We start from the raw sequence: 17616 nt of genomic DNA on the forward strand, positions 1-17616 counted from the left end.
GCACGCTGCTGCGCAGGGTAAAAGGTCCTTCATCCCCCCGGAGAAAACCTCGGCCCTTCCCCAGCCCCAAACCGAGCCGGGCAGTCAGGACCCCACAGGGATTTCGGCCACAGCCTTCCATGTGGGGCAGACCAGGGCTTCCTCATGGCACGGAGAAATGCCTTGAGAGATCAATCCCTGCTGGCCAGGCCATTTTAAGCTCTATTTAAACTCGGGTCTGTAGAGAGCACCTTCCCATTGACCTGTGGTCATTCACAGCCCAGGGTAGCTCAGGGCCTCAGGGGACTTTTCATTTGTGTACGTTAAAAATTCATATTTCTCAGGGCAAATTGGAGATGTCCCAATAGGAAAACACAGCCAAAGGAAAATGCATAAATCATGTGGCTTCTCAACAGGCCTTGGCTTCTTACATTACCTCTCTCCTGCCTCAGCACAAACACTGCAAATGCAGAAAATAACCAGTGGGAACACGTCTGCTTCGGCACCCGGCATAACCCCATCGTTTCCCAGGACAAGCTCCAGTGTTGGGTAACGGCAGGGCAGGGAGCGGAGCTGCACACAGGATTCATTTTGCCTGACGTCGTTAATCCAGAGCAATAGTCAACACATGAAATTTTGATTCCCTGTTTGTCCCAGTGACTCGGGGGTTTGGTGTTTCCCAGGTCAGAGGGCTCTCAGGATGCTGGGTGCTCCAACCCCGGGCTCCGTGGGCATGGCTCCTGCCAGCTCTCTCTCTCTCCTGGGATGCCAAAAACCCGCGGGACCAAGATGAAAAGAATTTTCATGTTTTTTGGGGGGGACGACCCCATCTGGGAATTTTTGGCAGAGCCGTGGCTGCCCCTCCAGCACTCAGGAGGGGTGGTGGGGGTGGCAGCAGATCTGTCCTTTGGGGGGGGGGGGGGCAGATGTACAACATCTGGCATGACCAAGGTGCCACACAGGGACCCCAGGCCCCACAGAGAAATCCGATGCTCTCGTCCTGCCGGGGGGGGGTGTGTGTGACCCCTCCCCATCACCACCAGCCCCCCCAACGCGGCCCCAGCTCCTCTCCAGCAACCGCAGCAGGACGAGCACGGAGGGGCTCCCCAAACCTCAAAGGTTTGGAAAAAGCGACGACCACAATTCTTTTCCTTTTTCCTCATTTGAAAAATTCCTTCCAACCCTGAAATAAATGAGAAAGTGCCTGCTGGAGGAGGGGGCTGGGAGCTCTCTCGACTCTGTGCCTGCTGAAATTTCCCAAATTCCTCCTTCCCCAGTTCCTACCTCTGTGACTCCTCCCTGTGCTGTCGCTGCTGGGTGCTTGCCCTGAGGCCTCTCACTCACCCTTTCCGAGCAGCAGCTGGGAAATGCTTGGAGACGGCTCAGGTCCAGAAGAACAAGAAACCGGTGGCTGGTATTTATTTCTGCAGGAGCCTCCTACACCTTTGTACATAAACACACCTACACCAAAGAGATGCTTCGCCCCCAACAACAGGGAATTTATCCCCGCAAAGGAAAAAGATGGGAAACCCTGAATATTAGTTGCCTACCTGGGCACGGGAAAATAAGCTTGGCTGATGGAAGTATCGGGTGCACGTCATCGCTTTGGCAAGGCTGAGTGCCATGGGAGAGCTCTGCAAAACCGCAGTTAAATAGAGTGGTAGATCTCAAGTGAAGACCCTTGGCAAAAAATCCTCAGGGAAGAGCTGTGCAGGGCAGGAAAGCCGCTCCTGACAGGCACTGCCCTTGGGAAGCTCCTGTGCCACCACCCTGCCTGCACCCCCAGGTAACATGGGGACTCCTGGAAGGGCAAATCCTAATGCCAGGCATTTTCGGACAAGATGAAAAGGCTTCTCCCCCAGGACGGGTGGGCCATGCCGGAGCGGCAGGGCTGGGAGTGGCAGCAGTGAGATGGAGACAGAACTGCTGTGGGCTTCTGTGGGGCTGAGCAGAGGCAAGCTTGGCACAAGCCCCCGCTGCAGCCCTGGTCCCACGGGGGCTCGCCATCGGCGAGACGTGTGGGCAGGGCCCAGCAAGTCTGGGAAGCAGGGATTTAGCCCCGAAAGACGGTGCGGATGGGAACGCAGCTCCCTGCTCTAGGATGCGCTTTGTAGAGGAGGGAGTGAGTGCTGGGGCGTCAGGAGGAAACACCCAGAGGGGAGGGAGCAGAAGGGCTCCATCTGCTCTTATCTGAAAAGAGCCGAGAGTGGCTCCATCACGGTGTGTGAATTCCTTCCTGGGGAGAAAAAACAGAGACCGAAAATCCCTTTAGGCCAGCAGAAAAAGGCAGGACAAGAGGGAAGAGCAGGTAACCAGAGTCCAAGACACTTGCAAATGAAAGAAGATGCACGTTTTCACAGGGGGATGATTGAAGCCTTAGAGGGGGGAGGAATTAATCCTTGGCACTCTCGGAGACAGGGAGTGTTTAGAGGAGTGAACGACCTGCTCCCCCCAGGTGCACAGAGGAGCTGACCCCAAGCGTGCACCCTCCCCAGGGCTGGCGTCCATCCTTGCCAGGGCCACCCAGCAGAGTCCTGCTCCAACCGCAGGCACCCACTCCAGGGCCCCCAGCACCCATCAGGGCACGGCCTGGGAGCCCTGTGCCCGCAGCATACACCCACCCCAAGGCCAACAGCTCCCGCTGGGGCACGGCCCGGGGAGAGGAGGCGGGTGCAGGCACACGGTGGGGCAGCACCCACGGCTGGGGGCTCCACGGGGCAGGGGAGAGGGCAAGCGGCAGGGCTTGGCTGGGATGAGGGTCCCCGGTGCAGGGTGAGGGGCAGAGCAGTCAGCGGGGACGGGGATGGGGACGGGGATGGGGAAGGGGACGGGGACGGGGATGGGGATGGGGAAGGGGACGGGGATGGGGAAGGGGACGGGGACGGGGATGGGGAAGGGGACGGGGACGGGGATGGGGAAGGGGACGGGGACGGGCGCGGGCAGGGCACAGCGGCGAGGGACCGAGGCTGCCCCGGGTGGGAGCTGCCAGGACTCGGAGCCGGGGCTGCCGCGGGCGGCCCGGGGCCCGGGCCCGGCGGGGGAGGGCGAACAAAGCGGCGGGGCCGGGCGGGCGGGGAGGGGCCGGTGCCGGGGCCGTCCCCGCCGCGGTGCGCGGGCGGCGATAAAAGCGGGAGCGCGGCGGCGGGGCGCGCACTGGGAGGCGGCCGGGCAGCCATGCAGCTCACCGGGGCGACGCTGCTGCTGTTGTGCGCCGGGGCGGCCGCGGGCGTGGGACCGGCTCCGGGACCGGCTGCCGGGCGAGCCGGGGCCGAGCGGCGTTCGTCGGTGGGGGCGGGCAGCAAGGAGCGGCGGGCGCAGTTCGCCTCTTGGGACGAGGTGAACGTGATCGCCCACGGGCTGCTGCAGCTCGGCCACGGCCTGAAGGAGCACGTGGACCGCACCAAGGGGCAGATGCGGGAGCTCGGCAGCCGCCTGAGCGCCCACAACAGCTCCATGGGGCGGCTGCTGCGCCAGGCGCGGGAGGCGCAGGAGCGGGGCGAGCGGCTGCGGGCCAGCGTGCGGGAGCTGGAGGGCCGCGGCCGGCAGCTCCTCAACCTCTCCGAGGCTCTGCGGCAGCGCCTGGAGGAGGTGGCGGCCGACAAAGCCCAGATCCAGGGGCGGCTGGAGCAGCTGGAGGGCCGCGTCCGGCAAGTGCTGCAGGCGCGGCCGGCCGATAACCAGAGCGCCAAGGACCTGGGAGCGCTGCAGGTGAGCGTCGACGGGGGCGGGGGGGGGCACCGGGAGCGACCCGGGGAGGCGGGGGAGACCCGACCCACCCAGGCGCCGGGAGCGACCCAAGGCGGGGGGACACGACACACGACCACCAGGCACACACCCCTCCCGGGTACTGGGACCGGGCTGGGGGGAAGCGGGGAGGGGGCCCTGCCTTCCCGGGAGCGGCCGCGGGAGAGCGGTGGGGGGGGAACCCGACACTCCCGGGGCAGTTGTGGGGAGCAGCTCCCCCGGGACACAGCGGGGGGCAGCCCGGAGGGGTGCGGGGGACCCGGCCCTCCTGGGGTGCTGGGAGCAGTGGGTGGGGATCGGCCTCAGGAAAGCGGGGTGGGGGGACACACGGATCCGAAGGTCCTGGGGGCACCGGGAGCATCCGGGGGGACTGGCCCACCTGGCTCCGTGCGGTATGTGCAGCACAGGCGGATCTCCCCAGAGCTGCGGGGTTCACCTGGCTCTTCCCCCCGCAGTCCCTGATGGATGCGCAGAACTTGAGAATCGAGGAGCTCTTGCAGAAGATCAAGCAGCAGCAGTACAAGCTGGACAAGCAGAATCTGCAAATTAAAAGCCTGCAGAGCAAGGTGAGCTCCTGTCCCACTCTGCAGCTCGGGGACCGCAGCCTGGTCCTGGCATGAACCGCCGTGGCAGCCCAGCTGGCACAGTGCTCTGGTGACAGGAGAACCGGCTGTGCCGCTGCTCCCTGGCTTTGGGGACCCTACAAAGGCCGTGGCGCTGGTCCTTGTGCTGCAGTGTTGGTGCAAGGGTAGCAAACTGCAAGCTCCCCGAGTATTTGCACGGAGCAATAGGAGGAATTGGTGTGTGGGAACAGACCCTCTCTGGGCTCTTTCTTTGAGTTTATCTGCAGAATAAACTCATTAGCATGGGTGTGAAAAACCACAATCATTTCTGGCTTTGCCAGCCTTTGGTATCTCTTATTCCTTGAGCTTTCTGGGCAAGTTCAGCCCCAGCTCTGGTCACAGGGGAGCAGCTGACGGCTTGGCTGATCAGCTCCCCTGAGTGTTGGAAATGAGCTGAGATAAAACTGTTCTGACTTGTGCATTTTTTTTAGGTCAATCTACTGATCCCCTTACACCTGAAGGACAACAAAACGCAGTCGCCGAAGTGGAAGATAAACCTGAAGAAGAGCCTCAGCCTCACCAACCAGAGTCAGAACACTAGCGGGGAGCCCGTGCTGACACAGAGTGAGTATTTGCCCGTGCTGCCCTGCTCCTCCGTGCTGGAGCAAACCTGCTGCAGTTGCAACTGTTTGGAAACAAAAGGTTCAGTTGTCCTGAGTCAGGATGTGAGATGTGCTCACAAAACCGGAGCTTGGGAGTTTGGCCAGACTGAGGGGATCTGGAGCACGGGTAGGAATTTAAGGATTTGAGAGGAATTTTCCTGCCTGATATTAAGAATGCAGTGAGGAGTGGACAAACACTGCTAGCGGCTATTTGTCAAAGAGGATTGGCAGGTGGGGGGGTGAATGCAAGCAGGAGAGGAGGATCTCTGCTCCTTGGAGTTAACTCTTGTTCACCTGCTCCCACTTTACCAGGCAGAGTCTGCTTTTCAGTCAGCCTGCTGGTGGAGTGGAGGGTTAGGGAGCCCTGGACCATGAGAGGAGAGCTAGATCCTTGCGTGTCCATCTCCCTTGGCTCATATTTAGGGCTCGTACATGAAAGACAAGTGCCTCAGCTCGCACTGTCCTTAGCGGAAGGTGCTGAGGTGCAGTAAACGCCTGGGCAGTGAAGGCACCGGGCACTCCCAGCCCTGGGAAACGTGCACCAGAGCAGATGAGTGGATGCTGCATCTGGAGCTCCTGGCTCTGCCTGGAGCATCCTCTCTGCCGGCAAGGGGGCTGGAGGAGCTCCCACAGAGCGAAGGGCAGCAAAGCGGGTGTCCCCAGCTGCGCTGCGTCCCGCAGCCTCCCTCCCAGACAGGAACTGGTGTCCCTGCAGGGTTTGCTGGTCAGGAGCAGCTGCTCTTATGTCAGCTAAATCACGGTGCTGGCTCTGTCTGTGCAGCTGTCTGGGGATGTCCAGTGTGAGCCAAACAGAAACCAGGCAGGGTAAGGATGCACGGGGAAATCCTGCCCAGGGCTTAGTGTAGGTATAGCTGTGGGAAAACACACAGTAATTTGTATGTGGAGCCTGGAGCTGTCACCAGTGTGCCTGAAAGCTGGGTGAGTAGAACAAAGAGCTGCAGAATCGATGCGGACAAGGACAGAGATGGGATGTGGGGCTCCAAACTCCTCCTGGTGCTTGGCTCAGTGGGGCTGGCCAGCCCACAGTGGGGCTACGTGAGGTCTCCTTCGGTCAGAGCAGCACTAGTGAGCCAGAAAACTGTCTCAAAACCTCTTTCCCTGCCATTTTTTTCCAGCTTTGCTTTGTGACTTGCCCTCGATAGTGTGTCATGGAATCCTAGAATTGTTTAAGTTAGAAGGGAACTTTAAAGGTCATCTAGTCCAACCAGCTAGTCCAACCCCCCTGCTCCATTCTCAGGTTATGCTAGAAGTGGGGTGCAGGGTGATGGGTTTGGGTCTTTGCTACTTACTGGTGGCAGATGTAGGCTCTGTGGTTCTGCGCCAGCTGATGGGTGCTGGGTGCAGCAACCCTTGTGAAGCACGGTGGGAGGCAGCAAGGGCCCACAGCCCCTGGGGATGCCACGAGGCAGCGTGGAGGTGGTGGTGAGAGCTCAGCACCTTCTCAGGCCACACTGTCCCTGATGGGGAGACCCTGAGCATCCCCAGCACCTTGGGCATCCCGACTCCCTCCCACCTGGCTGAGCTGTGAGCTCCCCCTTCTCTTGCCTAATCCCTGATGTTGGTATCACTGACAGAAAACAAATTGGCTTCCTCTCATTAGCAAGTCGAGTGAGTTTTTTGGCAAAACTTAAAGCACACAATATCTGGCAGGCCAGCCCTGTGCCCTTTGCCTGGGGAGGCTTGTGGCTGCTTTCAGAGCAGACAAGTGCCGGGAAGGCTTGTGCCGGCAGCTCCCTGCCTATTGTCAGGCAGAACTGCAGTGCCTGCATGGCCCTGGGGAAGAGCGATGAACTCCACCAGCAGCCCTTTCAGAAAGACCCTTTTATTTGCATCCAGTGAACACAAGTTTTTTCAGGCCAAAGATGGCACGGGGCCAAGCATGTGAAAGTTGAAGGCTTGAAGCAGCCTGGAGAGTGAAAGGTTTAATCACTTGCAGAAAGAGGATCAGGTCTTTAGGCAGAGCCTGTGCTTTCTGGCAGCCGGCCGAGTAGGGGAAAGGTAGAGCCCTGCTCGCTCTCTCCCTGTGGCGCTGGGACTCCAAAATAATTGGGTTGGGGAGGGTGAGGTGGGGGGTGATGCAAACAGCTCCAGGCATGCCCTGCCATCCGCAAGAAAGGTTGTTTATCCCAGGTTGGTGACCTCTCGTCAAGCCTGGAGATCCTGTTGGGTAAATACGGTGCCATGCCTGGGGCAGCTCCAGTGAGCCTTGTTGATTCTTCTGTCTTGTTTGGCTAAATAAAGGGGGAGGGAAAGAAAAACATCCAGAGCAGCCAGGAGGTCTTGTTGTTCTGCTGGTGCCATACGGATGTGCAACATGAACTGGAACTAACGAGCATGTTCCTCAAACAAAAAGATTGAGCTGAGGCTGTTCAAGCAGCTGCATCTCATTCAGCTGCTTGAAAGTCCCTGTTGCACCAGGAAAACAGAAGAGATCCAAGTGCATTGAGTGTGGCCAGGGCCCAGAAAAAAAAACAGACGGGGATGGTGCTGACTTCTGCATGCTGGGGCCACTGAGCATCTGCCCAGGCACTGTCCTGCTGATGCTGGGAGATACGGTGGGAGAGGAGGCGAGGAGCTCTGTGAGGCTGGGTGAGCCCAGCAGCCCCCAGCACCTCCCCGCAGCCACACTTGTGAGCCGGGGCTGCTGCAGCTGTGGGTGTGGGGTCAGGTTGTGGGTTTTCCTTCCCCTGAGCCTCCTTTGGCTTCCCTAGCTGCATTCACCTAGAAAGTGGGGATACTGGGGATGCACTTGGCCTCCCCGCAGTGCCGGGTGGCTTTGTGTGGTTTTGATCCCTCGTGCAAAACGCTCGCCCTCGATCCACGTGTGCACCGGCCTGGGGAGGGCTCAGGGTCACACGCTCGTCCTGTGGGTGCACTGACGGGCTTGGTGGCAGCAGTCCTGTGCTGGCATCGGCTCGGGGGTGCGAGGGATCCTAAGGGCAGTGTGAGTCCGGCCATGCTGGCTGTGGGGCTGTCCCGCTGCAGGTGGTGGGAGAGGGGCTGCCTGTGCCAAAGAGGGGAAAGTTCACCAGGGGGGTCTGGGGTTGGGGAGAAATAGGTGAAAGGTGGTAGCAGGAGTCACATTGCTGTCCCCTGGGTCCCCCCAACTGACCTTTCCTCCAGTTGTGGTTTTGCCCTTCACCCCAACGCAGCATCGGGGCTCCCTGGATGCCCAGAGAGGATGGGGCAGGGGCCGATGCCCCGCGGGGGCTGCTCTTGTCCTCAGCAGCTCAAAGACCCCATTTTCCCCCCTTCTGCCCCACACAAAACCCTGCGGCTGTGGGGGAGGCCCCTCTCCCCGCTGCCACCCAGGGTCATGGTGCCAGCCGTGACCCCAGGGGCAGCTACTGCAAGGGGGACCCCACAGCAGGGTTGGGGGGGTAGCCAGCACCCCAGCACAGCCTGGGGCTTGTCTTTAGGTTTCTTCACCCGTCTGTCTTGGGGTCGTGCTGGCAGCAGCTGTGAGCCACCAAAATCCATCCCACCCTCGTGCGGGGAGAACAGACCCCCTTTGTCTGGGGGTGATGGGGGCACCTGTCCCGGCTGACAAAGAGCCCCTTGACTGTGCTGACAGCCTGGGGGCTGAAGTCCCTGCACATCCTCCTGCGGCCTTTTGACTTGGGTTTTGTAATAGGTTCCCCCCCCCCCCCCGCCGTCCCTGTCTCTCCCCAAGTGCTTCGGGTGGTGGTTCCTGGATGGACTTTTGTCAGCGCTGTTGAAACGGTGCTTTGCTGGCAGCTCTGGGCAAAGTCCCCTCAGGGGCGGAAGGAGAGGTGGGAGCCCGGCTGGTGTGGGGATGGAGCGGGGCAAGCTGGGGGTTGGCTTCATCCCAGGCAATCTACTCGTGCAATGAGCTTGGGCTCCTTGTGGTCCACCCACCCCACCCCGTCCCTGCCCCGGTTGGTGTCTTGGGCAAAAGGGTTACCCCAGCCTGGCCCCAGGTGTGCTGGTGGCAAGTTGCCCAACAGGACATCTGGCTGGGGCCACCAGAGTCACCAGGAGCAAGAGGTCGTGTGCTGGATGCTCAGGTGCTTTCCTGATGGCAGCACTTGGGGTTTCTTTCTTCCCCTGAGGCCCTTCGAGACTGCTTCAGCCTTGGGGTGGGATGGGGATGCTTGGTCCTGGCTGGCCTCTGGCGTTACTCCACCCCAGATGGGCTGCTCCTGCCTGCTGTGGGCACAGAGGGAGCTGGGAAGCTCCTCGGGTGTCTCCTCAATGGGGAGCTCTGCTCTCCAGCCTAGGTCACCCCAGCCTGGCCCAACGCCTGGCTTCTGCCTTGGATAGAAGCCCAAGGAGCTATGTTCGGATAAATGGGAAGATACGGGGTCACAGCATTTAAAGATGCTGAAGTCGGGGGCTGCCGTCTCCAGCACATGTCCAGAGCTGCAGCCACTGCTGTGCACAGCTGGCCGGGCTCGTGGCCAGGGCTGCAAGTGCCAGGGCCGTGGTAGGAGCAGCCTGCTAAGGAAGTGGGACACAGGGCTGTTTTCTCAATCCCCGTTTCCTTCCCCCACAGAGCTTCCAGAGGATTGCCACCAGCTCTTCCTGGCTGGGCAGCAAAGCAGCGGTGTTTTCCAGGTGCAGCCTGCAGGGTCTCAGCCCTTCAAAGTCTACTGCGACATGACCGCAGGTAAAGCAGTGGAGATGTCCCGCAGCGCTTTGCACGGTGGTCTTGCAAATGGTAACCCCAAATGACCGTGTTTTTCCGGTCCACAGAAGGTGGCTGGACAGTGATCCAGAGGCGCACAGACGGCTCTGTGGACTTTGACCAGCTTTGGGATGCCTACAAGAATGGCTTTGGAGACCTTCACGGTAGGTGGACAACAGTGTCTGTCGTCTTATTGTGATATCTTAGTACAAGTTATTCCCCCTTGCTGGCCCCTGGAGATCTCTACGTGTTGGAGCACAGCATTGGGCTAAGGAGGGGAGGGGACACTGCTTGCAGAGCAAGAGTCCTTGGTCTTCCTGACTTGTCCTGCAGGTACCAGACAGCGATTCAAATGCTGCAGTGTCCTGGGTTGTCCCTGTTTGTCTCTGGAGCCTGTTCATGTTTTGGCTTTGCACGGTGTCGTGGTTTAACCCCAGCCGGCAACGAAGCACCACGCAGCTGCTCACTCACCCTGCCTCAGGAGGGGGGAGAGAATTGGGGGGGGGGGGGGGGGCGGGAAGTAAAACTCGTGGGTTGAGATAAAGACAGTTTAATATGACAGAAAAGGAAGGGAAAATACTACTACTACTACAAGAATATACAGAACAAGTGATGCACAACACAATTGCTCACCACCTGCTGACTGATGCCCAGCCAATCCCTGAGCTGTGGTGCCCCCCAGCCAACTCCTTCCAGTTTATATACTGGACCCCCCTGCCCCCTGTGGGATGGGGCATGATGTAATAGGGTATGGAATACCCTTTGGTTTGTTTGGGTCAGCTGTCCTTGCTGTGTCCCTTCCCAGTTTCTCGTGCATTCCCAGCCTCTGCTGGCAGGGCAGCATGAAAAATTGAAAAGTCCTTGACTTGGTACAAACACTGCTTAGCAACAACTAAAACATCAGTGTGTTATCAACATTATTTTCATCCTAAATCCAAAACACAGCACTATACCAGCTACTAAGAAGGAAATTATTCCAGCTGAAACCAGGACGCACAGCATGTTTGTGTCCCTGCAGCCAATGCAATGTGTCTTGTTTCAGGTGACTTCTGGCTGGGCCTGGAGAAGATACATCACCTTGTCCAAGAGGGAAGATACAATCTCCTGATTGAGCTGGAAGACTGGGAGGGAAATTCCCAGGTGGTTCAGTTTGTCTTCAGCCTTGGTGGTGAGAGCACAGCCTACATGCTCAACCTGCTGGGACCTCTGTCTGGAGAGCTGGAAAATGCCATTGGGGACTTCAGGCAGCTGCCTTTCTCCACTCGGGATCGTGACCACGACCTCAAAGCTGACACAAACTGTGCCAAACACCTCTCAGGTCAGTACAAGCTCTTCCTTCCCAGTGGCGTGCACTTTTCCTGCAGCCCTCCGCTCTCTGGTGGTGGCCCTGAGTGGGACAGTGACCCTGCGGGACTAGACCCCTTTGGTGTTGAGCCTGGCTTGTCCCCTGCTTCCCTGGGAAAGCTGCATCCTTGGGGGAGCTGTGCAGGGAACCAGGAGGGAAGCTGAAACCAGGAGGGGTTCATGATTTGGGTCTTGGCCCAAGCATCTGTCTTCATAACAGCTTTGCTGGCTGCCACCTTGCTTGGAAATGTTTCAAGCGAAGCAGAGGACAGTCCCCAGGCCTGAGACGGGGCTGCTGAAGGGTTTGAGGGGGTTTTGCATGCAAGAAAGAGCAGCAGAGATTTGCAGACGCATCCTGAAGTCATACGGGATCCGTGCAAAGGTTTCCCAGTGCATGGGACTCCTCAAGTGTGTACGAGGTGGTCTTGTAAGGTCCCGAAGCCCTGGAAAAGTGGGGAAAATGGGGGCAGCAGCTGCCTTGAACCTGGATTTGTTTTCTGTCTGGAAGTGCTGTGGGTTAAACCTGCCTCTGCATTGCCTTGGTAGGTGGCTGGTGGTTCAGCACCTGTGGCCATGCCAACCTCAACGGGAAATACTTCCGCTCCATCCCCCGCCAGCGGCACGAGCGCAAGCAGGGCATCTTCTGGAAGACATGGAAAGGCAGGTATTACCCGCTGAAGTCAACCACCATGAAAATCCAACCCGCAGCACTGGAAGCAGAGCCCTAAAGCTGCCACTTGAGACTTGACCTTCTCTGTGGAGCACAGACCTGAGCTCCATCACTTGGTGTTTACAGAAAACAAACCTACCCTCCCCAGGAAGTCCCCCGAGGAGCGTTTCTCTTGGTTAGCAGCCCTTTAGTGGCATGACACAGCTCCTCACCATAAGTAAAACAGCTCCATGTTGCTGAAACCCCTGGATGGGAGCTCCCAAACCAGAAGAGGAGCCACCAGCAGGGACATCCACCTGCAGAGCATGCACAAGGGTCTTCCAACCTGCCACGTGCTGCTGCGGCAAGTTCAAGTTGTCTGGTGCTTTCTGTCCTGTCTGAACACTTCTGTGCTGGTTTTGATGAGCTGGGGCTGGGTAGAAGGGGAGCATGTGAAGTGTTTCACTACCCTGGACCCGAGTGTTGGGTACGGAGCCTTGCCGTGTCCTGTCTTTCACTGTTGTTCCCAAATGATGTCCTACGTACCCTCCTGTGAAAGCCCCCAGAGTTTCCTTCCCTGGCTGGTGCCGTGGGGCAGTGAGCCTCAGGCTGCTCCATCTGCACAGCCCCTGCTCCAGTGACTTCAACGCCCCGAGAATAAGCGTGTTGGTGGGAAGGCTGAAGGACACCCTGTGCAGAAGCAGGGGGACCTCAGGCTCACCTGGCTTCCCTGGCCCCCAGGGCTTCAAAGCCCTGTATTTCTGGCTGTGCTGGAATTTGCCAGGATCTGGGGAAACTGCTTCCAGCTCCAGGAGACAATGTGTGGGATCCTGCAGCTGGTTACATGAGGGCCAGATCCTGGAAGGCTGAGTCTTAAGCTCTGCCTGGAGCCTACCAGTGTTGCTGGGGGTGGTTAGGACGAGCACTAGGAGGGCACAGGTACAGAGCAGTGACTGTCCCTGGGCAGGACGAGCCCTGCTGCCAGCTGTAAATCCCCCTGAAGCCTGGAGGGCTGGCTGCCTTCTCCCACCAGAGTCCCCATGCTTTGCAGAGTGAATAGCACCATCCTGCATATGCGCCCCAAACCTTGCTCTAAAGGGCCAGGGGACAATAGGGTTTCTCTGCAAGAGCTGCACCGCCTTGTTGGGTGCATACCCTCGTGTACAGCATCGCCTCTGCCTTTGGGGTGGGTATCTGGGGAGAGGTGGGCAAAACAGGTTCCAAAATACTGTTACGGGCCAAGCTGCCGTCTTGGGGCTTCCCAAGCATCCTGCCCTATTGAAGTCATATTGACTACCGTGCTAGAGCTCCTAGCTGCTAAATATTGTAAATAGTCATTTGTAGTATGTTGGATTTTGTTGATGAATTTCCTGTTTTAATTTGTTTCCATATTTAAATGCAGTGTTAATAACAACGATGTGGTGTAATTTATAAATGTTGATGCTGGAAAAAAAAAGCAACTGTAGTTTGTGTATTTTAAACTTTTTTTTTTTTTGTACTAAAATATCTTTTCCGAAGATGTCTTTTAATAAAAACAAGCCTGTAACTGTCCTGCCTGGATTATTTGCCTGATGGTTTACCAGCAGAAGATGTGTGGGAGCTATGTGAGGACTCTGGATTCAGAAACTTCACTTGTTGGGAATTTGACCTGAGCACTACTCTTCCTTCTGGCCTCAATTTTCAGCTGTAGCCTTATGGAGCTCTCTGAGATAAATACCTGCTATAGCCCCCAGGAGTGGTTTTTAGCCTGAAGTTTACGGACTTCTGAATTGTTTTTCCCTCTGGAAATCAGGACCTGGGGCAGCATGTTTACAAGTGACAACGAGCTGGATTTTCTTATTCCCTGGCAGCAGACCTTTGTACCAGGGAGATATTCCTTGTAGCTGGCTAGAAAACCCTGTGCCAACACCTTGAATGAGACTGGTGGCTGGGGTCTGAATTATCTGGATAGATTAAAGTTGGAGCTGATCAGGACAAGCCCAAATAAGTAGTAGCGTTTTACCTGCTCACACCATACATGCACAGTCATCTCCAAAAGCATTTATTGCAACTTCTGGGGAATGATTACATATATGTAGGAATGAAATGAGCTGGCAATGGAGCAGGAGCCTTGAAGATGATGGGGGTAAACTCCAGCTGTGCTCATGATCCCAGACATATGGCCTGATGCTGGAGCTGGAGAAAATAGCAAGTGCTTCTTTTTGTCTCCCTTCCTTGACTAGCTAAATTGCTCATTGCAGAAAAAAGAGACGAGACTGCTCTAGTCCCCTAGAGCGGCTGTATAAATACCTGATGTACCTAAATGTGGCCCCAGCTCCTGTGTCTGTCTTCCTTCCCTGGGGAAAAGCCTGGGGTTAATGATAGCCCCAAGCACAATTGCACAAACAGCCTGTTATACCTGGCTCTGTGCTATCTATCTGCTCACTCTTGCATTCAGAAATACATTTTTAATGTTCCATTTGCTTAATTCAAAGCTTGTTTTGTCCCTGGGTGCACCAGCAGATACTGGAGCGCTGTGTTTCAGTCTGGATGCTAAAATGATGAGACTAAGGTGGGTTTATGCATCAGACAGAAACTGCTGAAGGAGCTATGCTGTATTTATTCATTGCCAGGGATTTTTTTTGGCAGATCTGGGGTTTGCTCCCCAGTGGTGCATTTGATCTTTAGGATCTACAGGAGGTGCTTGGAGGACAACACCAGCTGGCACCAAACACCAGCCGGGAAAAGGCTAAATGCCCCAGATCTTGCCTAGCCAAGGACCTACTGCCGCTGCTTTCTTCTGTGTCTTGGTCTTGCCCTGTTCTGCCATGCAAGTCTCCACATCCCATCAGCGTCAATGCCACCCCGTTGCCCCAGCGCGTAGGTCCCACACTGGAGCGTGTGGTGTCCCGGGGCCCTTCAAAGGTCCGTCTGCAGAAGTAGCCATCGCTGGGTCTCTGTTCTTAATCCGAACCCCTCCTGGAATCCTGCAGCTCCTTCATTTTTAACAACTTGAATTGCAGCTCGTCCTAACATCTGGGAGCCCGGGCACGGACGGGGCAGCTCCCTCCAGCGACAGCGAGAGGAACGGCACCGTGCTCTGCCCAAAGCACAAACCCCCTTCGGGTTACCAAAGGCTGCTGCTCCCCCAAAAAAGTCATCGCTCCCGTACGGGCTGGGACGTGCTGTGCCAGCCGGTGGTCCCGGAGCAGCTCCGGACATGATGGTCCACCTCGGGCTTCGGGTCCTCCCAGTAAAACCTCACGGAGCAGCTGGCGAGAAGGGCTGCTGCTTGTTTTCTGGGCTTGGAGGGGCTGTGCCGAAGGCTGTGATGGGGTCTGAGCTCAGCCGGGCGGGTGGCCGAAGGCTGTGGGGTCTGGACATAGTGGGACAAGGGCTTTTCAGGACCAGAAGCGCTGCGGGACAGCCTGGGGCTGCGCTCCAGCTGGGTGACACAGGGCTGGGGCATGCTTCAGCGGGGAGCCCGGACTCATCAGGAGAAGGAGATGGAACCGCAGCTGCTCTGGACCCGGGGGTTCTCTCAGAGCATCGTTAGATCAAGAAGGTGTTGCACAACAGGTACCGATGTCCCGATCCAGCTGCGTTTGTGGCCCCAGAAAGTGAGGGAGAGCCCCAACCTGCTGCACAGAGCCCCCTCCAAATCCAGCTTGCGTCTGAATGGCAGAAACAACCGCTGAGAGATCTGACAGTGGGGCCTCAAGCCCTTTTTTATACAACAGTGAAATCCAAATCTCTTTTTGCAAAGTTTGGTAAAAAGGGAAGGTGTTTGTGCACACACAGAGCTGCACCAGCTTGGGTGGGTGGGCTGGACCCCCTGCACCAGTGGCACCGAGACACTGGAGGGGGTAAGCCAGAGGCATCGCCCCGAGCCCCGCACCGCCAGTGTGGCCATTGCAGAGCACCACAATGAAAAAAAAAGGCAAACCTCCACTTAAATCTGAAACCTGGTGCAAAGCCAAGAAACAGCAAATTAATAACAAGAGAAGAGTTCTCCACCCACCAACACTCCCCAGGCCCCCCCCACCCCCTGACACCCAGCCTTGCCAGAGCCAGCAAAATGGCTTTCAAAAGCCATCCCTCACTCCAAATGCTGTGTCGGGGTGTCTGGTGGACACTGGGGCATCAGGACTCTCCCAGTCGTCCCAGTAACTTCAGCTCTTCTGCTGGAGCTCAGCAGCATCGAGCACAAATGGAGTTTCCCATGGACATGTCTGGCATGGCTTTGCAAGCACCTGCACTCTTACCAGGGCCACCTTCCAAGCAGAGTTTTCTGGGCTGGCTCCCTTGAGGGTGCTCACAGACAGCCAGATCCCACTAAGTGGGTGGGAAGGGGAACTCCTGGCTCAAGCATCCCAGGCAGGCAGCTACACCCTGGGGCACCACAGGGTCTGAGGCACTCAGGACAAGAGGCAGCATACTGGGTGACCATTCTGAGCAAGTTTTTTATCATGTAAAAAAAGAAGCAGATGGTATACGCCTGTCTGCTTTTAAGGGTGTGTGCCCCAGCATAGTTTAAGAAAATATTTGGGGCTTGTAGGATCTCTGCTGCCTGAGGCTTGATGACCTGTGACCAATTTGAGGGCACACATGGGATTTCCAGAAAGGGTCTGCAAATACATTGCCCTGTCAGCAACTGGTGACACATGGCTCATTTTGGTGACACAACACTGATTCTCCAACACAAAACATACCATGAGCCTGGAGGACTTCTGAGGGTGAAGAACATGGGGACTCCCAGGCTCACACTTCACTCTGCATCACCCCGGGGCAGCATTCCTCCTCTAACACCAAGTCGTCATCTTCACTCCCTGCAGCCCATGCTAAAACCCTGCCCCAGGGGAGTTTGGAGCTGGACAGCACTCATGAGGCTACCTCTGTCATATATTGCTCTTTAGAACTTAATGGCAACAATTCCCAGGCACTGGAAGAAGAAAAGAAGAAAGTGATTTCCATCCAAACTGATAAAAAATAGCTTTGGGCTTTTTTTATCCCCCCATACACATCCAATATTCAGCTCAGAATCAATTACGTCACTTGTGATAATGAAAGTAAGATGTTTTACTTCTGCTTTGCCCCTTTTAACCCAAACAAAGCAAGGGAAGTGAAGGCCTCATTTGCAAGACCAGCAAGAAGCCATCCTCCTCTCCCTCCTTTCACCCAGCCGCTCACTGGATGCGACATTATCAGGTGTGGGAAACTCAGTGTGGGATAATTCTCCTTCCCAGGAGATTCTGCATCCAACATGTTCCAGCTTTGCTCCTCCTGATGCTATTTAACTATTCATCAGTTGGATGCTCAACATCCCTGGACGTGCTCTAGTCATTACCCAACAGGGCCATTTGCTGTGGTCCTGCAGGGATATGAACAGCAACGATGGGAGAAAGTGATAATGGCTTCCTGCAGATCCTGGTTGTTAAAACTCACTTCGGCATGGGAAGGATTAAAAGTCCAATGCCCCACACTGTATGTAAGCATCAAAACTGCAAAGAAAAGGTGAAAAGAAAGATCTCCTCCCTGTTTCTTCAGCAATCGCTGTCTGTCAGAGAGGAGCAACTGGCCCAACCCATTGCTAGGTTGGAGTTGGCATCTTCCCTAGAGCCCCAGTTCTATGAATTTTTGGCTTTCCTTCTCAGCTGTTTCCGTTGCCTGATATGTGATGGAGATACCTAGATGGCTTCCCAGCACAGCAGTGGGAATGTAATGTGTTTGCAGCATGCTCTGTTTCTTACCGCATTTTCAGAGCCCGGGTCATAAAAAGAATGATTTTCACTGGGCAGGAGCCGGACACCCCTGCTGATAGGTAGCTGTTAGTCTGGGTGCTGCCTCTTCATTTGCTTCCACAGATTTACTAGCACTCGTATTTGGAAAATGGGACCCCTTAGAAACCACGATCCCGCCTGCCCAGGGTGTTCAGGTATCTGGTAGAAGTCGAGAGAGCTCAGCGTCGCACAGCCCGCAGGGTCTGAACCACTGTCTCCCCCCGCCCTGACCCCTCTCATGTGCTGG

At 56.6% G+C, this 17616-nt stretch overlaps 1 protein-coding gene across 1 annotated transcript; it reads left to right on the forward strand.

Annotated features, from left to right (window-relative positions):
• Positions 1–3114: 3114 nt before the first annotated feature.
• Positions 3115–13160, forward strand: ANGPTL4 (angiopoietin like 4). The gene is made up of 7 exons (XM_052801984.1): positions 3115–3687; positions 4179–4289; positions 4778–4910; positions 9486–9599; positions 9686–9781; positions 10660–10935; positions 11508–13160. Exons 1-7 carry the CDS (start codon positions 3154–3156, stop codon positions 11687–11689), a joined length of 1446 nt encoding a protein of 481 aa, XP_052657944.1. The 5' UTR covers positions 3115–3153; the 3' UTR covers positions 11690–13160.
• Positions 13161–17616: the final 4456 nt, after the last annotated feature.

The sequence above is a fragment of the Harpia harpyja genome, chromosome 11 (assembly GCF_026419915.1).
Source record: "Harpia harpyja isolate bHarHar1 chromosome 11, bHarHar1 primary haplotype, whole genome shotgun sequence".
Classification (NCBI taxonomy): domain Eukaryota; kingdom Metazoa; phylum Chordata; class Aves; order Accipitriformes; family Accipitridae; genus Harpia; species Harpia harpyja.